Source organism: Sarcophilus harrisii, chromosome 3 (genome assembly GCF_902635505.1).
Source record: "Sarcophilus harrisii chromosome 3, mSarHar1.11, whole genome shotgun sequence".
Lineage (NCBI taxonomy): Eukaryota > Metazoa > Chordata > Mammalia > Dasyuromorphia > Dasyuridae > Sarcophilus > Sarcophilus harrisii.
The window spans coordinates 597,752,485-597,778,861 of NC_045428.1; the positions used below are offsets into that span (position 1 = coordinate 597,752,485).

The window sequence follows — 26,377 nt, forward strand, 5'->3', positions numbered from 1 at the left end:
TGTGTTGTCTTTGGATATTGTTTAATAGATATATCTTTGAATAATTGCCTTCAGAAAAATGTCCTCCATAAAAGAGAGAAAAAAAGGATGACCAGAAAAGAAATAGAAATACAATGCTGAACAGACGGGTCAATAACAGATGATGTGAAAAGAGAGCTGCTTAACTATGATTTGGTTCTATTTTCTCCATCATGGAAAACAAATGACCTTTGGATAGGAAAAGACAGATCAAAAACAGCTAAAATAGAGGTGGTACCCAAAACAACTAAGACAATAAGAAAGCAGCTGTCTTGTTCTGGATGAATTCAAGTCATCTGACTGTTCTATACCTATAAGCTGCAGATGTTCCTTTGGGGAATGTGCATAGCAGATGCAACATACTGCTGATTAAGAAGTGCCATGTAAAACACAGATGATCAGGTGGAAAAAGAGTAGTCTAGCTACAGTCAAACAAAATAAACTCACAGGAAAGAGGAAGTTATATCATTTCTTTGGCAAACTCAAGGTATCTGGCCCATAAGAATTACATTTTAAGGTACTTCCTTGATTTCCTTTAATCAACCAATCAAACATTAGCCTGATCAAAATTTAGCTCAAATAATACATTCTGCAGTATTTTCCCAATCTCTCAAACCACACCTTGCTAGGGCCTCCCTTCAACATTTATATTATAAAGACTACATTTCTTCTTTTTTCTGTTTCTTCATCACACAGTACAATGATTAATAAATGCATTTGACTGAAGAAGAACAGGAATTAGAGAAGACAGTATGGAATTAGAATCCAGGCTCTTACTCTACTAGATCACTCTCCTTGCTAATCCCTCCTCTCCAACCTTTCTTGGACATGTTAAATGGATGATTAAGTATTCCATAAAAGCAGAATGACCTGGTAAGACACTTCCCTGCTGAATATCACCACTTCTCTTTTCCTTTTCCCCACTTTGCTTTACTGAATAAAATCTTCAGGCACTCAATTCTGATGAGTATCCACCATGCACATCCTAATTGACTAAAGGAAGACCTGTAGCTGGTAGATGGAACGCAATCAGGTGATGAATTCATCCACATTCAGATATCACCTGCCTATCTACCTTTTTTATGCTGTCAGTCCTGTTCTAGCCAGGGCAGCCTTAGAATCATAGCTGGAAGGGATTTTGAAGAAAGAGAGAGAGGCAAAAGGCAAGTTCTGGCTTCAAGAAGTTTACAAACTAATGGATTCTCACTGCTGAATTCATACATCTCATATACACATGACTCGTTAGTTTCCTTGACTCCTCTGGCTCTCATAACTGAAGCTTTCTCTGAATGCCTATGGTACTTAATATCTCTTGACACTGTGTACCTCTCAGGTAAGTCACTTAGCTCTTGTTTGCCTCAGTTTCTTCAAATGTAATAATATTACCCAATATATATAATATTATATCATAAATATATATATATATATATATATATATATATATATATATATATATAAAGTACCAGGCACAGTGTCTAACATTTAATAAGTACTTTATACTTGTTTCCTTCTCTATTCTCCTCCCTCCCACAACCATCCTGAGAGATAATAATCCCATTTTAGAGATAAGAAAACAGAGACTCCAAAAAGTAATGAGACTTCCAACACCACTAGCAAATTTCTGACACGCCCTGGCCTTTTACCCAACTTATTTTCAAAAACCTGGGAGTTTATATTATGAACACTCACTCCCATCCATTGATGTAGATGGCAACCCCTCCATGCCTTAATGCTTGGTGTGGCCAGCTCCATGGCAATGAATCGCTTTGAACTAACCGGACCACTTATCAAATCACAGAGGCACAGGGAAGTTTGGCTCCTTACTCAATCTTCTTGGTGCCCCAAGGCTTGCCAGAGCTGCTGCCTGTGCACTGCTCTGGCCACTATGGCAGGAACCTCCTGGCACTAACAGGTCAGGCTGTTTAGGGGCCAGGGCAGAGAGATTTACACATGGAAATGTAAACCACTGAAATATAAAGTTGACATTAGTAATTGTAGTCCAAAAGAAAGAGTAGGGCAGAGTTGAGTGTGATATTACTCTAAAAAGCAAAACCATGTAGGAAAAGTAAAAACAGTCATTATGCTATATGAATCAGTTTCAATGGCAAGAAACAACAGAGGAATTAGATGGAAGAGTAGGGCTGGTAGTTCTGAAAACCTACTCTTGTTGGAAATGGGTTAAAGAGGGAATACATAGACATACCAAAGAGGTATATTTCTATAAATCTATGAAGAGATAAGGAGAGGAGGGAATAGGATAAGATGGGATATAGAAGGGTATGTAAATCAACAGGCATGGGATAAGGGGTGTAATTTAAAGGGAATGGGATAAAGAAGGAGGGAAAAGGCAGGGGCAAAGGACAAGGGAGGGATCCATGGGGGAGAGGGACAGCAAAAAGGTTAAACAGCAAGACAAATTAACAAATAGAAGCAAATACATGAGCTGATGCTAAGTGCAATAAAACAGAACCAAGAGAACATTGTACCCAGTAACAACAAAATTATGTGACGATCAATTGTGATGGACTTTGTTCTTTTCAACAACGGAGTGATTCAAGGTAATTCCAATAGACTGGTGACAGAAAGAGTCATCCACATCCAGAGAGAGGACTCTAGAGACTGAATATGGTTCAAAGCATACTATTTTCTTATTGTTTCTTATGTTTTTTTCCTTTTGATCTTTCTTGCACAGCATGAGCAATGTAGTAATATATTTAGAAGAACTTTAACTTATATTGAGATTGCTTGCCATCTTGGGAAGAAGGGAAGGGGAGGAGAGGGAGAGCATTTGGAATAAGCTTTTGCAAAGGTGAATGTTGAAAACTATCTTTGCATGTATTTGGAAAAACAAAATAATATTAAAAGCAATAAAAAAAAACAACAGGTAGAAGTAAAATAGAATAATGAGTAGGGATAGAAAATAAGAAATATACACAAACAATATTTATTAGAAAAAAGCAATTAATCTCAGACAAAGTCAAATTTAGAAAAAATTAAATCAAAAAAAATCTACATTATATGTCAAGCATCTTAATATTGTTTTAGATGTATATGTATGCAAGTACATGTATGCATGTATATGTATATATATATATATATACACATTTGTAAATGTGTGTGTATATATGTATATATACACACATATATGCATAAATTAAACATATGTATACATATATGAAAATATATCTGTGCTTCACTGCAGCCTTCTATGGGGAGGTGAGGGAGATGAAAGGAAAAAAAAGAATAAAGTAAAAAGTGCACAGCAAAGAACAAAAGAAAACCTACAAGGAAACAAAGAAAAGATGGACAGGAGGAACACAATGTCTTCTATTATTATATATGCTTTCTTGAAATGGAAACTTATGGTTATATATTCTGAATTCTCCCAGAGAATTCAGACATATGACAATTTTTCTTATTTTATCTTTTTCTATTTTGCTTTTTCTTATCTTGCATTTGTTTTTATTAGTGTTTTTTAAAAGATGCCACGCTGCCCAGGTTGGGAATGTCCTGGGGTTCACCTTCATCTTTGCTACGCTCCATCACCCCAGCCAGGTCATTCCCAAGTCTCCCTCCTTCATATGTACATCCTGCCCCCATGATGGCATATAAGCCCCTCAGGGCAGTGACCACGCCCCCACAGGTTTCCTTCAAAGACCAGCAAGGAGGGCCCAAGTCAGTCCCTAGTCCTGCCCAGTTCTGAAGTCTCCCTGCTTCCCCTTGGCCCCCCAACAGGGCCTGGTCAATCTCTTCCCCACCACAGCCCCTCAGGCTGGCCCAGCATCTCCCCTAAGGACCTCCTCTTTTCAGGTCAGCAACCACCTCCTACTTGTCTTCATGCAGCTCCATCTGAGGTCCCTGGAACTCCTGCCCTCCCCGGGGGCACCCAGCACTGAATCAGGGGCTCCCCATGCCGTCTGACTAGGACAGAGCCCAGAGACCCCTCACTTCAAGGGGACTCCTCTCCCTTTGCCGTTCAGTCACTTTTCAGTGTCAGACTCTCCCTGACCCCATGTGGGGTTTTCTTTTGTCATTTCCTTTGTGGAAACTGAGACACACAGGGGACGGCTTGGCATGGGTCACCTAGCCAGGATTCACCTGAGGCCAGAGTGGGGACAAGAAGCCCAGTCTTCCCAACTCCAGGCCCACCTGCCCAGCTCTGCCATATGCTTTTCTCCCAGCCACAGGACATTTCCCATCTCCCCTCCCGGCCCTTCCTTGACCCTCTCATCTCTCAAATTCAGCTCCTGGAGAACGGTCCCCTCTCTGCTCCTTGCCAACCAGCTCCTTCGGGCCACTCTGACCGCATCACCCCCAGGGTGCCTTCTTCCATGCTGGCATCTTTTCCCTGGCTGCCCCTCAGGCTGACGTGCTCTCCCTCTGCTCCCCATGCTCTCCCTCCGCTCCCCATGCTCCTAGATCCCTCCCTCTCAGACATATTTCCCCTTGACCGGGCAGTGGCACAGATGCTTGACAAGTCCCACCCTCACTCACCTGGACAGGAGCTGATCCCTTCCCTCTCCAGCATGCACGGCGCTTCCCCTCGCTCCAACCTGGAGATCACCTCTGGTTTGATCACCTGAAGCTCTGCTCACGGGGGAGAAAAGAAAAGATGCTGGGAGAGAGGAGGCCGCCAGGGTCTTTGTCATGCGTCCAGCCTCAGAAGGACGCTCTGTTCCCAGATGGGGACATGGCCCATCCCGTGTGGCTCGGGTCCACCAAGAACTTCGCCTGTCCTTCTCTCTGACAGGGAAGGCAGTTTTGCACTCCCACCCTCGGGACCCCAGCCTGTGAGGAAAGGCAGACTCCCCGTCCTGGGATACAGGAGTCCTCACCTAGGGAGACCAGGTTCCTGTAGTTCTCCAGCATCACGTCTCGGTACAAGTCCCTCTGGGCGGGGTCCAGCTGCCCCCACTCCCCCTGGGTGAAGTCCACAGAGACGTCCTTGAAGGTCATTGGCTTCTGAAACAAGAACCACAGGTCTGCTCACCGGGGCCCAGCCCAGGCCCAGGACCCCTGGAGGGCTCCTCAGACAGCCAGGGCCCACCCGGTGCCTCAGGGGATGCCCACTCCCTTCCCACCTCCACCTCTGAGGCCCTTAATCTTCCTCCAAGGTCCAACTTGGGTGAACGGACTCTACGACCGCCCCAATTACCAGGAGGTCATGGGGCCCTAGGAGCCCAGGCCTGCAGCTGGGAGGGGCCAGAAAGACCCCACATCCAACCCTATCCTTTCACAAACAAGGCCTGGGGGAGCCACATGTCTGAGGTCACACATATCACACCCCAGACAGCTCTGCACACTTTCTGTCACACTGCGACCTTGTGTTTGCTCCTCTCTGTATATACTGAGTGAATGAATGAATGAAAATACATACACTGAGCACTTTTGCACACCCAGGATCAGGCATGTGCTAGGGACACACGTGGAGCTACAGAAAGGTGGCGGGGTGTGGCAGGAGACCCCATGTCCTGAAGCTGAGATGTGGCTGGCAAGAGAAAGGGGGGGGGGCATCCAACTCACCCAGGCCTTGGCTGGGAGGAGCTCGGCCATTGCTCGGTCCTCCTCTTCCATGCTTGTTCCTCGTGAAGGGGCTTCTGGAGGCAAGAGGGGAGCAGTCAGGAGGGCACAGAGGCCTGGGCCCATGGATGCCAAGGCCTGCAAGGTGCCACCTCCTGGGAGCGGCCAGTGCACTGAGCTTGCGCACTCCCGGCTCGCTTCACACAGGAGGGGGTGGGGAGGGGGGCCGGAGCCTTCACCACCACCAGAGAGCACTGAGGGCTGGGGAGGGCCACAGAGGGACAGGGCCAAGACCCCGGGCCTAGGGGAGTGAACTCCAATCCCGCCTTAGACACCTCCCAGCTGAAGGACTCACTCCCTGCCTTTGGCCTGGCAGGTGCCCCTCCCGTCCTGGAGCCCCGGGCAGAGCTCCGACCTCCGGCCAGAGGGGACGCAATGCTCCCCAGTGGCCCCACACTGGGCCCCTTTTCAGGCCCCTTCTGTGAACTGTCTTCTCCCACAGACCCCAAACTTCAGACAGGAAGAAGCGTGTTCCTCTGTGTGTCCCCAGGGCTTAGCCCAGATCTGGGACTGAGGAGGCGCTTCCTAATTGTGACTGAACTGAATCTGACCCTCCCCCTGCCCCGTTAGGCAGGTCCCAAATGCAGGATTAATAACGGGCCTTTTACATTAGCACTTTAAGCTCTGAAATTCACTTCATGTGCACTTGCAGGAAGTGAGGGTGTGGTTATTGTTGCTGCGATTCTCAGAGTGAGCTCGAGCTCATATTTTATGCCTTCAGATTGCCAGGGCACTTACAACCAGCACCTCACTGGACCATCAGAACCCTGCGAGGAGGCTGCTCTAACAACCCCAAGCGTACAGATGAAGAAACAAGGTCACATGACTAGCAAATATGGACTCGGGTCTTCCTGACTCTCAATTCCTGTTTAACAAAAGCAAACGGGTACAAATTCCCTGCAGTAATCGGGGGACAGCAGAAACCTTGAAAGGCCAGGAGAAAGCAAGAGGAACCCGTCTCTGCCTGCCCCAATTGCAAACAGCAAAAGTACAAAAGGACGGGGAAATGTTGCTTTAAAAAAAATTCGCTGCCTTTTACCTGTGCATTGCCTTCATTTCCCAGTATGTCCCTCACAACACAAATCCACCCCAAAGGATGGAAGGAGGAAACTAACCAACACGTAGAAAAAGTCCACCTTACACACTGTGGGGAGGGAAGAGACAGGCTATGTGAAGAACCTGGGCCGGGGCTGCAGTCCCCACTCCCTGTGCCCTCCACACTCGCCTCTACCTCCAGCCACGGACATCCAGAGAGGGGACTACCTCGCACCCACAGACAGCGGGGGCCGAGGCTGTCCCAGGCCTACCGTCTTGGTCACAGCTATGCTCCTGACTCCTGCTCTGCATCCTATTGGGGGACTGGCTCATCTCTAGTCCAAGACTCCCTCTGTCCCCCGCCCCCCCCCCGGCCCCGCCTGCAGAAGGTTGGGCCCAGCAGAGGAGGAGCAGAGCCTCCCAAGAGCTTCAATTGTTTAAAGTTTCCAAACAAAATCAACCCAAGTATGTGCTGCATGCCATCATTAGAAGGAAAGGACAGGAGGGATCGGGGCCCCCAGACCCTCTGGGAATATGGCTAACAATGCAACTTGTGAGTCTAGATCAAAAACCACCCTCTGGTCAACTTTCCATTCCTCTGCTTTGGGGGATCTGGTGCTTCCCGCAGGACTGCCACCTCACCCCCACTGACTGATGACAAAAAGGGACACTGCCCCATCTCACACAGGACGGGGAGGAGGGAGAGGGGTCAGCAGCCCAGGTGAGAGCGTGAAAAGACCCCCTGGTGTGGGGGCAGACCAGTCACTGTTTGGTCAGAGATGATTGAGAATCAGTGTCAGACACTAATACATTGTTGGTGGAACTGTGAATACATCCAACCATTCTGGAAAGCAATTTGGAACTATGCTCAAAAAGTTATCAAACTGTGCATACCCTTTGATCCAGCAGTGTTACTACTGGGATTATATCCCAAAGAGATCATAAAGAAGGGAAAGGGACCTGTATGTGCACGAATGTTTGTAGCAGCCCTTTTTGTAGTGGCTAGAAACTGGAAACTGAATGGATGTCCATCAGTTGGAGAATGGCTGAATAAATTGTGGTATATGAATATTATGGAATATTATTGTTCTGTTAGAAATGACCAACAGGATGATTTCAGAAAGGCCTGGAGAGACTTACACGAACTGATGCTGAGTGAAACGAGCAGGGCCAAGAGATCATTATATACTTCAACAATAATACTAGATGATGACCAGTTCTGATGGACCTGGCCATCCTCAGTAAGGAGATCAACCAAATCATTTCCAATGGAGCAGTAATGAACTGAACCAGCTACGCCCAGAGAAAGAACTCTGGGAGATGACTAAATTACATTGAATTCCCAATCCCTATATTTATGCCCACCTGCATTTTTTATTTCCTTCACAAGCTAATTGTACAATATTTCAGAGTCTGATTCTATTTGTACAGCAAAATAACGGTTTGGTCATGAATACTTATTGTGTATCTAATTTATATTTTAATATATTTAACATCTACTGGTCATCCTGCCATCTGGGGGACGGGGTGAGGGGAAGGAGGGGAAAAATTGGAACAAGAGGTTTGGCAATTGTCAATGCTGTAAAGTTACCCATACATATAACCTGTAAATAAAAGGCTATTAAATAAAAAAATTTTTTTTTTTTAAATTAAAAAAAAAGAGAGAGAATCAGTGTCAGAGTGTCATCGGCCTGGGCACTGCCACTCTCTCCCCATCCCAAACTTGCCCCTCACCCTGGGAAGATGGCGCACACCCCCATAATTCTCCCATTTCTCTTTGAGCACAGAGCCCACCTTGATTATTGTTGCCATGAAGGCTCAGGGATTGTTCTGTCTCTGTCCTGCTCCTCTGCTGAAAGGTCCGTTCCCCCACAGATTCTTGCTGATTGAGGATGTCCTCCATCCCTTCCATCCTCCCAGGGCAGGGTCTTTTTACCTGGGGCTTTGCTGTCAGGCTCAGCTCTGTCTTCAAGATTCCTCGGCTGCTCTAGACTGGGGCTCCGCGGCTCTTGTGAAGACTGCTGGATGACAGACAGGCAGAGAGCAGAAGGGGCTCCAGACTCTCAGGCACTCGGACAATTCTGTCCCTTCTCAGAACCCTTTGGAGAAGACCAAAGACAGAATAAATGGAACAGGAACCTTTCCTTCAGTCATCCCATAAATATTTAAAGCCTTCTGTGGCCTCTCTCTCGGAGAGAAGGGTAAGACACAGGCCCTGACTCAAGGCCAGATAACGGAATTACTTAAGTACATAAATATACAAGAGAATATGTCTAATGTTAAGCAGGGATCAGTGGACTTGAAGTCAAAAAGACCTGAGCTCAAAGGCAGCCTTCGGATAAGGAAAGGCCCTCCGAGAATGCAAGGCATCCTGTGCCCACTGGGGAAAGGAGGGCAAAAAGGCGTTCTGAGGAGCCCCGGAGCTCAGGAGACGGTACCCAGGGTGACATATCCCGCAAATCTGAGCTTAACCACATCAGAAAAAAAGATGGACATTCAGGAATCAGAGTCTGAATCATCTTAAGATGAAAACCAGAAATGAAGGTGATTATTTGCCTCTCAAACACCCCGAACAACAAAAACACAGGAGTGAACAAAGGCAGCGGGCAAGGACGGCGACGGCAGCAGCGACAGAGAGATTGGTGAGTCTTCTAAATGCACACAAGGAGATGGGAATGAAGGCAGAAATCTAACAGCTAATGGAGGAGGATTATGGCCAGAATCTGGGGAGAGCCTGTCCACAGGTGCACCAAGGCTTTTATACAGCATGTGGTGAAGGGACACACCAATGGCCAGCCAGAGCTATCAAGGAGAGGAAGGGGACCTCAGAAAAAAAGGAATGGGAAAGGAGGGGGAAAGACTGAAAACGGTAGAAAAAACGGTAGAAAAGAAGGTGGTCTTACTTTGGAGGTAAGATGGGATTCTACTGATGAATGCTCTTAAGGGTAAAGAGAGATGGTCAGGGAGGAGAGGTAAGGACCTTTTTTTGGATGAGGCCTGTGCAGGAGAACATGAACATGTGGAGACTTGCAGGCAAATGTAGGGGAAAGAGTAAAGCCAGAAAAAGCAGGGATGCAGTATGGAGAGGACTGAACACGGGGCAATGTCTTCTCTGACACCTGGAAAAACTGGCATTGTTTCTGGGAGTGAAGCACAACAGAAAAGGGGAATCCAGGGGGCAAGCCAAGAGGCAGCGGCAGAAAGCACTAGAGGGAAGAGCCTATGATGGATACGCTCTGCAAGCTTCAAATGCATAAAGAAAACAGAGAAAAGATAATTACAAGGGTCATGAATCAGAGAATGAGGGTGTTGAGTAGAGAGAAAGCTTTTTCAGAAATGGGCACAGAAAATGAAATGAAAGCTAAGTAAGAGGATAAGGGGAAGAGATGAAAGAGGAAAAAAAAAAAAAGGAAACATTACATAAGCAGATTAAAGCAGATTTTAAAAAGGGACTAACAAAATCCTCAAATGAAAGGATGTCAAATGAGGAGGGATCAAGATAAGGGAAAAAGAGCCAGTGGGAACAGGGCCACCTTAAAAAAGATAAAGTAACTGAAAGAATATAATGGTCCAACTACAGCAGAATAGAGAACCTGAAACTGAAAAGCTTCTCTTAAGGCTAGAATAAAGGAAGTGGTCAAATGGGGAAAAAAATCTTTACATCAAATTTCTTTGATGAGGGCTTGGTGGTCAAGATATATAAACCATAAACATACGTAGGACTCATATCTAGTCTCCAATAGATAAAGTCAAAGAATATGAACAAACACGTTCATGAAAGAGTAACAAAAGTATTCCCTAACACATGAAAAGAATGCTCCAAATCATAATAAATGAAAATTGAAACAATGTAAGGGTTTGACCTGGTATCCTGAAAAATGGCAAAAATGACCAAAATTGGCAACAGTCAAGGTTGGAGAGGTTGTGGAAATGTAGGTATACTGCTACATTGTTGATAGAGTTATGAAATGTATAACTACTCTGGAAAGCTGTTTGGAATTATGCAAATAAAGAGTCTGAAATGTCCCCATCCTTTGAAAAGGAAACTCCTTTACTAAGTTTTAAACTCCGAAAAAGTCACTGATAAGAAAAAAGTCTCCACAGACTGCAGAATATTTATTCTGCAGAATATTTTTGTTATAGCTAAGAACAAGAAACAATGTCTATCAAATGGGAAATGGCTAAATCAACTGAGGTTCCTGAATATAATGGAATATGACTGCTCTAAAAAGTAACATGTACGATGAATACAGAGAAGCATGGAAATAGCTACATGAACTCTTGCAGAGTATTGTCACCAAAGCCAAGAAAACAATATACACAATGACTACAGCATGGAAAGGCCCATTAAAAAAAAAAAAAACAACACAAAAACCCCAATAACATACATAATGATAATTATAGATTGAGTGGAACCCAAATGAAGAGACTCCCCAAACTAGTTCTTCATGGAGGTGGGAAGTGCAAAGATATTATTTATTGCACATTTTTGGACTTTTTCAACCTGTTGTTGCATTTCCCTCTCTGCCTTTTTTTCTTCCTCCAAGAAATACTATGTTATAGGGAGTGGCTCTCTGAAAGGGGGATGGGATACTATGGAGATAAGAAACAGAAAATATCAATGAGAGTTTATTTAAAGTTTAAAAAATAACAAACAGAAGGCAACCAGACAGCTTTCATAGGATTATCAGTTAATCTATGCTCTAATAAAACTGTCCCGGAAACTAAAAAGATAATGAGAAAAGAAGAATAAACATTAAGCTCCAACTAGGTGCCTGGGACCATTTTACAAATATCAGCTGATTTGATCCTCTAACAAAAAGGAAGTGGATTGATTCCAAGAGCCAGCAGACAAAGATATTAACAGTTAACATGTTTGCTAACAAAAAACAAGGTTTGTAAAGCCCTTTCCATCTGCAAGGCCTCACTACAACCCTGTGACTTAGCTGCTGTTATCATATCCCTTTTAGTGAAGAAAACACTGAGAGAGGGGGAAGTGACTCTCACAGGGTCCCTCAGCTAATAGGAGCTCAGGTCTTTATGCCTCCGGGTCCATAGCCACTAGCCATTCCCACAGCTAACTGCCTGGATCTGAATTCAGCTCTGCTATTTCCAAGGCCTGAGCTCTATCCTCACCATCTTGGCAGCTCCAAGAAGGAGAAAAGGAGCATTGGCAGGAGCTGTGGCCACAGGAACCCGAGAGCCCAGTGAAGCCTTGTGCTGGGAGAGCAGAGGCTCAGCATTCCTCGCCCTTTGTTCCCCACCCCAACTGCCCTTTGCCAAATACCACTATCTCCCTGCCAGTCATTCCCTCACCGCCCAGATCTCCCCACTCCTGGGTACCCCAGTGCACAAATGTCCTCACTCCACCCAAGCTGGCTGCAAGATTTCTGTAATTTCCCCCAACTTAAAACTCACCTTTACCTAACACTTTAGGGAGGGACTATACCTATTATCTCACTGATATGGGGAAGAGGAAACTGCCCCACAGAACTGCCAAAGCAGAGGTATCAGACTCTGGCCCCTCCTACGTGGGGCCAGATAACGGAATTACTTAAGTACATAAAAGTACAAGAGAACACAATGTTAATGTGATTTCTAAGTCAATATGAGGCCCACAGGGATACTTAGCCGCTGTTAAGTGGCTCCCATTTCTGACCACTGACCCAAAACACTCAAAGGATGAAGGACATACCAGGGCCACATGGCCAGGAGGGGTCAGAGGCAAGACTTGAACGCAGGTCCTCCTGGTTCTCTGGTTATTATGTCATGCTGCCTGCCCTAATACTTTAAGGTTGGGGGGAGGAGAGGGAGGAAGCTGTTGCTCACTACTCTGTAAAATAGGAAACAGAGATACGGTTAGGAGGTTCAAAGACACTAAATGGCCTGTTCCGGTGACCCTCATCCCTGAGCTCCCGGGGGCCTGGGCTGCTCAGGGCTCCCCGACCTCCTTCACAGCAAACACACAGGAAGTGATCCATGAAGAGGGCCAAGTCTAACAACGGGCAGAGGCCTCTCTCCTCCCCTCCTGGATGCTGACTGTAACTAATCGCTCTCATTAGCCGCAGACAGTGTGGCGGTCAAACTGTGGAAGCACTTTCTGGAGTAGTCTGCGAAGTGGTCAGACAGACACAGACACTCAGGGCCTTTCTCTGAAGTCCACCCCAGCTACAGATCTTGCAACCCCCTTTCAGACTGGGTTCTGGGCCAGGTCTGCTGAGTGAGCCCCTCCCTCTCAGACACACCCCCACAGCCACCATAGTGGGATAAGCTCACAGCGAGAAGCGGAGGTACTGGGGGTATGGGGGATAGAGTGGGAAGAAGGCCAGGGAGAGACAGCGGGGAGCTGGGCCTGGGGCCGGCAAGACCCCTGCTGTGGGTAGTCACTTCACCTCGGACTGCTGCCTCAGTTTCCTTTCTTCACCCACAAAATGGGGAAATACTCCCAGAGTTGTACTGAGTACAAAAGTGCACTGCCAACCTCATATAAATGTTGGCAGAAAATGGAGGAGCCATTACCCAGCAAGGTAATGGGAGCCAGAGATCAAGGACCCTGCAGAGCGCATCTATCTCACACGTACTGGCACGCACATACACACTGCATGCAGGTACAGTCATACACACGTACACACATGCAAACCCTGACTCTGACATATACACGTGCACGTGTGCACACACACTCATTCTAAGTCACGCACAAATACACACCCAGTCATACACACACAGACACACTTCACTCAGTCATATACACGCTACACGTGCAGTATACAGTCACACAGTGCACATATACACGTACCCCTGTGCTATTCTCACACACACGCACACACTGCAGTGGAACCAGTAGGAGCGAGCTCCAATCCCACTCCTGCCACTTTCGAGTTTACTTTTATCAGCCTCAATCCTTCCACCTGTAAAATGGGTCTTGAAGGCGCCTCCACCCTGGGAGGGGGAGGAAAAAGGGATGGAGAGCGTGATCAGGAGGAGGAGAACCAGAAAACCAGAGCAGGGCTGCCGGCTCTCAGGCAGCTAGGAAGGGACTGGAGAGGGGAAGAAAAGGGGAAGGACCCAGAGGGAGGGGAGGGAGGGGAAAGGGAACCACCCTAGTGTTAGGGCCCCGCGCTCCGCCCCCCTCGCCCACAGAGAAGCCCCAGCCCCTCCCCCTCCTTCCTACCCTCGGGGTTCCCAGGCCTCGGCCCGCAAGTAGGGAGGCGGACAGCCGGGGAGAAGAAAGGGGGAAAGGATGGCCCGGGAGGGGGAAGAGACTGATACTCCGGCAGAGCTCCCTCCTCCACGTGAGCAGACCCGCTCCTCCCCCAGGCCCAGACGCGGCCCCGCGGGGTGTCTGGGGGGGGGGGTGTCAAAGCAGGGGCCCCGTTTTTCCGGGGCGGGACCACGAGGAAGGACGGGGGGAGGGGCTCCACCCCCGAACCGCGGTCCCGCAGGCGCCCCTCCCCCCAGGGCCCCTCCTTCCGGAGTCTGCGCCCCGGCCCGCACACTCACACGCGTGCGTGCGCACACACCCGCGCCCACCCTCGGTTCGGGAGAGCGAGCGGGCCTCCCGCAGCGCCCCGCGGCCGCGGGGGCACACTCACCCGCGGGGCCTCCGGCACGCCCGCGCGGCGCCACACGCGTGCGCGCACACACATGCCCGTCCCTCCCCCCCCCGCCCCAACTTACACACTCACGCAGACACCGCCGCGCACACCCAGTCGCACTCGCGTACCCTGACACGCGCACGCACCGCGCACGCTCGCCCTCACCCTCTCCCTCTCCGGCCCGCAGTCCTCCCGAAAGCTCCAAGCAGCCTGCCCAACCTCAAACTCGCAGGGATGGGGGCCCAACCCACCGACAGTGCGCATGTGCGGAACCGCCTTGCGAACTACAAGTCCCAGAACGCACCGCGCGCGCCCGGCGTGGGGACCAGAGGAGGAACCTGAAAGAAGGAAATGAGAGGTCTCTAAGGCAGTAACGGAAAGCGGGGAGGCAGGAAGGCGGGCTCCGGGAGGGTGGGCGGGGCTTGAAGGCGGGCCCTCTTCCCGAGGGGTGGGATCAGAACATGAACTCTTTGCTAGGCGCTGTACTCCTTCCAGGGAATAGCCTGAATTAATTTAAGTATGGGCTGATTTGAGGTCCTTGCCATCCTACGGACGCTGAAAAGCCCTCTGCAGCGCCGCACTGTGAAAGCTTTCATTCTGTGGCTCGCAGCTTTCGTTATCGTCCAACCCTCGTTGCTGCTGGAAAAAACATGGGTTTGCTCCATGGCCTTTGGCTGGCAAGGTGGTGTCTCTGCATCTTAGCGTTCTCTCCAGATTTCCCGTTGTTTTCCTTCTAACGACCAGGCATCTTATCATCCACAGTGATCTTTGAGCCCAAGAATATAAAATCTGACACTGCCTCCATTTCTTTTATTTTTCTCGATAGTATTTTAATTTTCCAAATAAATACGGTTTTCAACATTCATTTTTGTAAGAATATTTGATCTAAATTTTTCTCCCTCCCTCCTTTGGCTCTCCCCTCCCTAAGACTGCGAGAAATCTGATAGAGGCTAAACATGTGCAATCCTTTGAAACATTTCCATATTTGTCATATTGCAGAAGAAAAATCAGACCAAAAGGGGGAAAAAACATAAGAAAAAGATGAAAAGATGCTTCGATCCACATTCAGTCTCCATACTTCTCTCTCTGAATGTGATTGGCATTTTCTGTCCCAAATCTATTGGAATTGTGTTGGATCACTACATTGCTGAGAAGAACCAAGTCTATCACAGTTGGTTATCCCATAATCTTCTTGTTACTGTGTACTATGTTCTCCTGGTTCTGCTCATTTCATTCAGCATCAGGTCATGTAAGTCTTTCCTGACTTTTCTGAAATCATCCTGCTCATCATTTCTTATGGAACAATAATATTCCATTACATTCATATACCATAACTTATTCAGCCATTTCCAGACCGATAGACATCCACTGAATTTCCAGTTCCTTTCCACTACAAAAAGGGCTTGCTTCCATTTCTTCTCTATTAGCAGAATCATTGGGTTATCATTGACATTACATTTTCTTTCACCTCCAGCAAGAGGCTTCCGAATTCTTCACTTACTATGTGCAAAGAAATTTGGGGGTATGCCTGTATCTTCAAGGCTTGATCCAGCAGAGGGGGGTGTGTCTACATGTGTGTGTGTATGAGAAAGAGAGAAAGAGAAAAATGTTTGGAGAGGATCTTGAAGGAATATTCTCTATTCCTGAGTAAATTCACTCTGTTTTTTAGTTGACTTCTTGAGGAAAGTTCACTTTGACTTTTCAAGGACTGTATCACTTATGTGTTTGGCTGCTTATCTATGTTGCAGGAACTAGACCCTCCTGAAACTCAAGGACAGTACTTGGGAGAAATGGCTAATCTCCCATGTATGTCATTTATTAATTACAACCTTGCAGCCCCTCATAGTTATCTCCTTGATGAGCTAACACATCTGTATTCCCATGGTCAATAGTCAAGAAGGTGGAGCCCCTGGTCCATCCAAAGCCTAAATCCTTGGCCCAAAACCTTCTTTGTCTGTAACCCCATAAAAACCCCTGCTCTGAAATGACTCATTGGAGTCTCATCCATGGAGAGGACGCTCTGCCTTGGAACGTTGCTCAGTTCGGGACTCATAGGCTGAACACAGGACCCCCCCCCCCAGCCACAGTGAATCAGAGTTGGTGTTCCCCCAAATTGATGTTTTCTTTCTCTTTTTCTTCTATCCTGATTATTACATTAATAATTGTAGTATGTTTAGTTATTATCCTAATATGCTGGTTTTGTTATTGCAAAAGATCTATTCTTTGCTGCTTTTAGTTATTATTATTAAAGTTCTTTTATATGTGGCTTCTAAAACACATGCGTCATTTGTGATAGTTAATTCGAACTTTAAAATCTCACAACAGATCTATGTAGTGTTAGTGTTAGAGCTAGAAAGGTTTCACATGGCACTGGAGTTGAGCTATGAAGGAAGTTAAGCGTAAGAGGCAAGAAACAGGAGATAGGGAAAACCTGTTGGGGAAGGATTTAATTCAACAGACTTCCCTCCAGGTTAGCTTAAATGCTACCAAAAGATACAATACATGAAGTCAAAAAAGTCTGCAGGGAGTTACCACACAGGAGTGTGGTTGAAGAAAGGTAGTTGAAGTTACCACACAGGTAGTTGAAGAAAGATGGAGGGCATTTCCAGTGAGGGACACTGAAAGAGGACTGAGAAAGGAAAAAAAAAAAAAAAAAAAAGAGGAGTATATTGGAAGGAAAAGAGAAAAGAATGGGGAGGGAGGTAGAGTTATTGCCAATTCTAGATCTAAGGACAGCCTGATTCCACATGCTGCTGGTAGGCATTAGAAAAGCCAAACAAGTCAGTGCCTTATTCATTTGGGAATTTGCAGGACTCTGACAAGAGGGTTCCCACAGTCACAGAATGTCAGAAACCCTGGAAGAGCTCATGGAAATCATTATGTCCAGCCCTCTGATTTTTTAGTAAAGAAAACCTCTATTAGGGTGAATGACTAGGGGTAGAGATTGGACTTAGACCAAATCATCTCAGTAGGAATGGCACCTCACCAGCATTTTCCACAAGCTACCATTAGATATTCAAGCATATGCTCCCATATGTGTATGTAGAAATATTCTTTAAAAAAAAATAAGAGACCTAAAATTAAAGGTGATTTAAATACTAATTATAAATCACCATGAATTTCAAACATATCTCTTATTCCTCTTTAAGAGTTTTCTTAGTGGGTGCCCTTCCTTTCCCACTTCCCCTTTTGGAGCACTATGCCTCATAACCCCAAGGAAATTTGGGGTGACTGACATCTTGATATGAATGACTCATTACTGGATTGAGCCTTCTAATTGGCTTCCTTGATGGAGTTCCACAGGTATACTAAAAGTCCCATCACTAATTCTTCCCCAGGCAAGATAATGATTCTGAACCATCTGAAAGGATAGTGCCTTGGTCCCTGTCTTGTTGCAAGCTATCAGCACTCATCCTGCCTAGGCAAGCTTATGCCTGAAATGGGACTGTTATTCCTTGCACATTGAGAAGGTTTGTACCAGAGAAAAAAGTATAGTACAATTAAAAAGGTTCAAGAGTCATAGTTTCTGGGTAATTCAATTATTTTATTAATAAGGTCAGCAAATTATTAATAAAAGTATGGTCATTTGGTACTTCATGATGGTAGAGTCACAGTTTATATGCTCTTTGAAGAGTAGATGTTTCTGAGGGATGGAAATCAACTGGGATTGATTAATATAATAGAAATCATGGACCATATTAAAATGAAGGTCTTGGGCTTCCTGATTTAGGTCACGCAAATCTTGGTCAAAAAGACCTCAGTTTTCAAATCACCTATCTTGATAATGTGGAGAATCAATATTCCTTGCCCCCACCTGCCTAAGAAATCACAATAAGCAGGAATACATATGTTAACCCAAACTTAGAATTCTTTTAACTCTCTAATTAGATCTTGGCCTGGGTAAATTCTAAAAGAGATTCCCCAACCTGATTGGTTTTTGGATGAGGAATTAGAAAAGGGGGACCAACATTGGCCCCAATATAAGAATTACTTATTAAATGTAAGAGAAATAAATAGTCACTTCTCACAAGTCTGAATTTTTTCTTATTCTTTTATGGGGTTTTATAGTACCTTATTGTAAAATTTGAGTTGAATATTTGGTCATAGGCTCGGTGTCATCCGTGACCTTCACATGTCCTCTGTGGCTTCTGCAAAGCTCCCCAAAAATTCCCATTTAATTTTTTTTTATGCTGACCCACAATGTATCAAACCACAACAGGGAAAGTCATGATATGGAGGGACAGCTGTACCTTCCTTTTCCCTTCCTGTACCTGGTTTACTTCCTGTGGCACAGGACCCTTAGGGAAAAGTCATGGCAGTAGCATTTTCTATTGGTAGTAGTGACAGTGCTGAAAAGAAGGGAAAATATCTATATCAGGTGGTCCAATTATCCTCAGTAGAGACTGTCTATGCAAAAATTGTAGCAGAGCCAGTGGGAGAGGAAGCATAGGAGAAAAAGAAACCACCAGATAGATCACGTTTAGCATCTGCTGATGCTATACTAGGTAGATATGAAATTGAAATAACTAATTAGCAGCCCTGAAAAACTTTTATGTCCCAATGACACTTGAATAATAGTCTTCTAAATGTTTTTGCTAGCAGCACTGATAAGGAAACAAGCACCTGTTATGTACCAAAAATTGTGCTAAGTGCTTTACAAATACTTCATTTCATTTTCACCACCTTGGGAGGCAGGTGTTATTATTTCTACTTTGCAGTTGAGGAAACTGAGGCAGACAATAGTTAAGTGATTGCTCAGGACCACACAGCTAGTTTAAGTGTCTGAGGTTAATTTAGTTATCAGGCCTTCTTATTCCAGCACACTATCCAGCAGTATCGCCTAGCTGCTGATGCTCCTGAATTTGGTTCTAATCATTCTTTTTTTTTTTGTATTTTTTCACTTCTTTTTTTTTTTTTTTTTTTAGGGGAAATCCTAGACCACAGCCAAAAAGACAACCAGCCAATGGATTAAGAATTAGGAAACTCACTTCCTCTGCTTCCCCAGCAATGAACATGGTACTCAAATACATGGTTATTATGGAGGAGATAGGTTGTGATTCCTAATAGCAGGTTTCTCTAGCCTTTATTCTAGATAATAGAGATTTTTTAAAAATTTGTTCAGCAAAACTAACACATCAAGGAGTCTGACACTACATTCAATATTGCATCCCAATTCCATCTCAGCAAAGAAAGGGGGAAAGTACTTTTTTTTTCATCTCTTCTTCAGAGCCAGACTTTGTCATTAAAATTATAATAATCACATTATTGTTCAGACATGTCCAACACTTCATTACCTCCTTGGGGGTTTTCTTGGCAAAGATATTGGAATGGTTTGCTATTTTAGTTTATAGCGAGAAAACTGAGACAAACAGGGTTAAGCAACTTGTCCAGGATCATATAATAAATAAGCATCTGAGATCAGACTTGAACTCCAGAAGATGAGCTTTCCTGACTTCAGACCCAGAATTCTATCCATTGAGCTATGTAGTTTCCAATGATATTAGCTAGCATTTAGATTGTATTTTTAGGTGAAATACATATACACATTTTCTCATCTGATGCTCACAACAACCTTGGGAAGTAGATGCTATCATCATCTCCTATTTTACGAATAAGGAAACAGACAGAGGTTAAGCCACACATTTACTGTCTGTAGCCAAACTCAAGCTCCATTATGCCATCTAGTAAACTCACAGTTTTATAGTTATATGGCTATAGTCTTGTGTATCATTTTCTTTGTTCTGATAATATCATCCTGCATCAGTTAATGTACGATGTTCCCATATTTCTCTAAATTCATATTTTCTTATGACACAGTAATACTATTATATTCACATGCTACAATTTGTTTGGCTACTAGGTATCTACTTCATTTCCAGCTCTTTACCACTATAAAATGCACTACTATGAATACTTTGATATATATCACTTTCTTTGACTTCCAGTATGTGTCCTGCAATGCAATCTCTACCTTAAGAGAATAAACATTTTAATCATTTTCTTAGAATAATTCCAAATGGTTTTCCAGAGTGACTGAGCCAATACATAGCTCCACCATCTATTATCTCTCGATAATCCCCCCAACAATCAACTATTCCCTTCTATTTTTAATTTTTCAGATCATATAAATTTTATACATTTAAATAGTGTGATTCTGAATTACTCATTTGGTGTTATTTAGGATCTTTTTCATAATTCTACATATTCCTCACATTTGCCATTGTTTATCGTGAGATAATCCCTGTAGTATTCATATCCCAGTCTCTTCAGTAATTCCTTAATCTAATTTAGTTCCTTAATTATGAAATTGTTCATCATTTTTTTTTACTATACCATGTGTTAAAGCTAGAAATATCTTTGAATTACTCCAATTTTTATTTGTAACAATACAAGAATTATGTAGCATGAATCAAGGAGTCCTGGGAAATGATAGTTATTATAAGACCTCAATGGAAAGATCTGATTATAAGACCTCAATGGAAACTGAGTTTTGTGCTAGATATATTTCCTATCTCAGGGACAAAGTCAACAGTTGCACCCAATTCCAGCAGCCTACTCTCCCCAATTATTCAGTTTTCTTCTTGATCAAGGGCTTTCCTACATGGGCTTATCTTTACCTAAAGGGCTTCTCTATCTTTAAATTTGAGGTTAATTACAGTACACTTTTTCTTGACAAAATACAAAAGGGGCTCATGTATTATCACAACCTTTCTCAAAGGGCTAAGGAAACAAACTCTTGGATGATTATCCCCTATCATCATAAATAATACAAAGAAGGATGTTCGGCTACAGCCTGCTTATTTTTATTTTTTTATTTATTTTGCTGAGGCAGTTGGGGTTAAGTGACTTGCCCAGGGTCACACAGCTAAGAAGTGTTAAGTGTCTGAGTCTAAATTTGAACTCAGGTCCTCCTGACTTCAGGGTTGGTCTGCCCCTCCATTAATACATTTTAATCACTCCTATGAGCCCATTGCCCCACCCAGACTATGCTTTGGTCATTTGCTGAGTAAACTGAGTGGATGCCTATCAACTGGGGAATGGCTGAACAAGTTGTGTAGGATTGTAATGGAGTGCTATTGTGAAATGATGAGCAGTATGCTTGCAAAAAAAACCTGGGAAGATTTACATGAACTTATGCAAAGTGATATGAGCAGAACCAAAATGCTGTACACAGTAACAGCAACACTGTACAATAATCAATTGTGAATAACTTACGTATTCTCAGGATTGCAAGGATCCAAGACAATTCTGAAGGATTTATGATGATAAATGCTATCAACACCCCCAGAAAAAGAATGGTAGCCTGAATGTATATTTTCTTTTTACTCTTATTATTCTTGGGAGTTTTGGGTCTTTTTTTGGTAACATAGCTAATATGGAAATGTTTTCCATGACTACACACGTGTAATCTATATCAAATTGCTTGCTTTCTAAAGGAAAGAAGAGAGGGAGAGAATTTGGAACTCAAAAATTTTTTAAATGAATGTTAAAATATTTTAATGTAATTGAGAAAAAAATTTTTAAAGAAATTATTTCCCCATCCACAAAGGAGTATCTCTTTTTAAAATTTACCCCCTTCTTCCATTGTTGAGTTCCCAAGTTGCATTTGAAGCCTCCATTTTATGGAGGACATTACGGCAGGTTTCTTTCCCCTTCCAGTACATTGGTATTATTTGGCTTTTTCATCTGCCATGAATAAATAACATCATGAATTCATCTTTTATGTTTTCTTTCCCAATTATGATTTCCTTGAAAGGAAGGACTGTCCTGATTGCCTATTGGTATTGTTCAGGATTTAGCATAATACTTAGGTACACATTTAATGCTTTCCCATTTCATTCCATTTTGGGGTAGAAATGTTGTGAATGTTAAGGGAAAGAGACCACCATGCTGCCTCACTACATTAAATATAAAAATCCCAAAAGCAAGTTAATGATTCAATACACAGTAATGGTAGCGTTTGGACATGAGTTGACAGGTTCATAACCTCAATTATGGTAATGAAGTTATGAAATAATTCGGTTCTGAAGAATGGATTATCACCATCCTTAGGAGAGTGATTTGTTATTCAGAATGCTAATCAAATTATATATGGTTCAATCTAGAATTGAGCTCTCCCCTAAAGAGATTTTTTAAAATGAAAATGGAAATATATATATATTAATATATATTAAAAGGGGAAAGAGAAAGAGAAGATAGAGAAAGGAGAGGGAGGGAGGGAAGGAGAGAGAGAGGGAGAGGGAGAGGGAGGGAGGGAAGGAGAGAGAGAGAGAGAGAGAGAGAGAGAGAGAGAGAGAGAGAGATAGAGAAAGAAAGAGAGAGAGAGAGAGAGAGATTTTTCTCAGGGCTTTCCCCTCCCCTGAAAAAACTACAAACAAAAAATTTACATTTTTAAAGTGCTTTATTTAGGGTTTACAGAGTTTTCCTCACAACAATCCTGTTAAGTAAATAGCTAGTGCAAATATTTATATCCTCATTTTATGCAAGAGGAAGCTAGGGTATCTTATCTGAGGCAAAGTGACTTGATTTGCTCATTGTCACATAGCTGGTATCAGCACCCAGATTCAAATCTAGGTTTACTGACTCCAAGTTCAGCACTCTTTATATGAGAACAGATGTTCTTAATTCCCCAGTGTAGCCACACTAAATTAAAATGTAATTGGGAAATGTTTAACAAAATAAATAAAAACACAATATAGGTAATGTCAATTTATAGTTCTCTAAGTCAGTATGTGGTTAACAGGGACCCATTTCTATTTGAGTTTGATACCATGTTCCTAAACCATAAATTTTAACTTGTTATCCCAAACCCTACAGTGCTTTTATCATTAAGAAGTATGGGGTGGAGTGTGGAAGACATCCAAAGGGATTAAAGTATACCCTATTACTGCACCACAACTTTATATATGGTCTGCACAGTCAAAAGGTAAGTTCAGAGGAAGTAATCAAAAGGTAGACAGTGCTAATATATAATATAATCTATACTAATGCCTACTTCCCTAGGGAAGGGCTCAGTGCTTTACTGGAGTACAAATCAAGGAAGAGTCCATGCTATAGAAAGCCATTGGCCCAAATACATGCTTTTGGACATGAAGAACTGTCTAGCTTAAGTAATATTCTTTCTCAACTATAGTTTTGCTATGTGGTTAATATCAGTGACCCCATCTGCAACAAGAGTTTTGTCTGGCCTCTTCATTATTAAGTGCTTTAACAAAAATTTTCCCATATATTATTCCTATAGGTTAATACTTCTAAAATTGTGTCAAACAGTGAAAGAGAACCTGTTCAGTACTTGTTTTCAGCAGGAATGATTTTGTCACTCTATTGCATATAAAATTTCATGTTTCAAGTAGATTTTAAATTAAAATTAAAGGAAACTTCCATTCCAGTACTGTTTTTTTTTTTTTTAAATCCTGAATGAATGCTAACAGTATTCTGTCTACTGACACTGTGCCACTATCAGTGCGGAAAGGAGAAAACCCCCTCTAAACCAGATGTCTATTCTACTGGTAATGTGCCATCTATAATTAGTCACATGGGGACTTGTCTGAGGCAGGGACATCTTCAAAATCTTTGGTAGAACCTGCCATTTTGCTGGCCCTTATTCATGTCATAACAAGGAAGAAAAGTAGAACTTGCTAGATTCTTGGCCAAAGACCAACTAGTGAGCATATTGTTGGAAGAGCTAAATCATTCAGCTTTGAATTTTTTTTACTATAATTGGAACCAGAAAAAGGAAAATAGAGCCAAATGGAAGGAAGGCTCATAGGTAATCCTTGGAGAGATGAATAAAAGTGATCGCAGAATGGGTTTGTTGTATATAACCGAAGCAATGAAAAAACCCCACATTATTTCAATTAAGAGTAGGCCATTTTATATTGTCGTGATAAGGCAGATATGGAAAAAAAGACCACCATGAAATAACTAAAGCTTACATACACCAAAGTCCATAGCTAAGGACAAAAGGATAGAGCAATTCTACAAAGAATTTGATAAGAGCCTTCAAATCAAATTTGATTATACTCTCTGATATTTGGTGACTTCAATGAAAAGGTGAGAAAACATGAAGATAGGGATAAATATATAAAAAAGTAGTTCCAGGAGAAAGGATAAGAGATGTCAAAGATTTGTAGATTATATGGAAATCTTTCATCTCTACATCATGAAGACTGTCTTTAAAAAAATAATTACTAGAAGAACTGGGTATGGCAAATGCCATAAAGAATGAAAAAAGAACATCTTTAAAGACAGGAAAAGATATGTTATTGACATGGGAATTATTCCTGAGTCAGCTGGGTATAGAAGTCCATTGATTTTTCAGGGCTAAGGCTAGAATTGTAAAAAAGTGAAATGAAAAATAGTGAGAAAAATGAGTAATGATAACAATAGTTAGCATTTATGTAGTGCCTACTATGTGCCAAGCACTGTGCTAAGCACTTTACAACTAATATGTCATGTGAACCTCACAACCACCCTGGAAGGTAAGTACTATTATTATTCCTATTTTACAGATGAGGAAACTGAGACAAAGAGAGGTTACATGGCTTGCCCAGTACCACACAGTAAGTATTGAAGGTCACATTTAAACTCATGTCCGCCTGACTCCTGACCCACTGAACTATCTAGCTGCCTTAATGAAATATGGCATACTATTAAAGTGATTTAATCCTCAATTAAACAAAGTACTGAAAATTTAGAATTGATCACAAACATATAGAGAACTGAGTCAAAGTTATAGAAATAAGAACCATTACCCACTTGGTAAATGATCAAAAGATAGTAAGTTTTCAGATGAAGCAATTTGAGCTATCTATAGCCATATGGAAAAATGCTCTAAGTCACTATTGATGGGGGAAATACAAATTAAAACAATTCTGAAGTACTATCATATACCTATTGATTAGTTAACAGGAAGGCTAACAGAAAAGAAAAATTGAAAAACACTGAAGAGGATGTGGGAAAAATGAGACCTTAATGGTGGAGTTGTGAATTGATTCAACAATTCTGAAGAACAATTTGGAACTATGCCCAAAGGGCTATAAAACCATACATAACTTTTGACCTAGCTAAACCACTATCCCAAAGGAGATAAAAAAACAAAAAGGAAAAGGACTTATATGTACAAAAATTATTTACAGCAGTTCTTGTTGCAGCAAAGAATAGTAAATTAAAGAGATACTCATCAGTTGGGGAATGGCTGAACAAACCATGGCATGTGATTATGATGGGATATTATTGTGCTATAAGTAATGATGAGAAGGATGCTCTCAGAAAAACTTGGGAAGTCTTCCATGAGCTGATGCAAAGTGAAACGTATCGTACAAATTAACAGCAATATTGTAAGATGATCAACTGTGAAAGACAACTATTCTCAGCAATACAACAATCTAAGAAAACTCTCAAGAATTTATAATGAAAAAAGGCATCCAGACCCAGAGAAATTACTGATGTTGTCTGAATAAAGAATGAAGCATAAAAAGGAAAAAGAAAAGAAAACTTAGAAATGAGAAAAAGACAATAGAAATGACATCAACAGCAATTAGAATTTCATTCAGGAGTTTAACCAATGTAAATTAATTGCAATGGGGCAACCAGAAGAGCCCAGAAACGCTTTAGTCAGCAAACAACTAAATTGCTTGCCAAATGGAGTTGTTGTTTGTCCTTCATTCTTGAAGAGGTCCATGAGTGACATCACGGAGGGGATGCCATAACAGGCAAGTGAGTTGCATTTAAGTGAGGGAGGGCTGTGCAAGGTCACCTGCTTCACTTTTCCCTCCAGAGCCATCTGGGTCTGGTGGCCAGAGATAGATTAAGGTGACTGGAGATGGCTATGTATTAAATGGTAGAATTTTGGCCCTTTAAGCTAAGGTCTTCAACAAATCTTAAGTTGACTGTGGCCATACCCATTCAGTGATTAAGGCTAGGCAGCCATTGAGACAAAGAATCTCCTTTTTCACCTAGTCCAAAGAAAAGTAAATAAATAAAAGAATCTGAGAGGGGAAGACCCTCAGAAATGACTGCCATTCACCTCAGTTTTAAAGTTCTTCAGAGATACTTTAAAAGTGTCCTAGTATCGGTTTTTTTGATCGCCTTGTAAATACTTGCCCCGTGTGAGTTCTCCATAAAATAATCTTTTCAGTAAGCATACA

At 43.0% G+C, this 26,377-nt stretch overlaps 1 protein-coding gene across 1 annotated transcript in view; it reads right to left on the reverse strand.

Annotated features, from left to right (window-relative positions):
• LOC100919242 (zinc finger protein 91) overlaps positions 1–26,377 on the reverse strand; it is a 54,473-nt gene that overhangs the window by 5,174 nt on the left and 22,922 nt on the right. Inside the window, exons 7-12 of the mRNA XM_031961710.1 lie at positions 14,319–14,566; positions 13,447–13,572; positions 8,428–8,620; positions 5,542–5,615; positions 4,854–4,980; positions 4,513–4,605 (exon numbers count right to left, since the gene is read on the reverse strand). Coding sequence (XP_031817570.1) covers positions 4,513–4,605; positions 4,854–4,980; positions 5,542–5,615; positions 8,428–8,620; positions 13,447–13,572; positions 14,319–14,566 — 861 coding nt within the window. The remainder of the gene's footprint in view (positions 1–4,512; positions 4,606–4,853; positions 4,981–5,541; positions 5,616–8,427; positions 8,621–13,446; positions 13,573–14,318; positions 14,567–26,377) is intronic.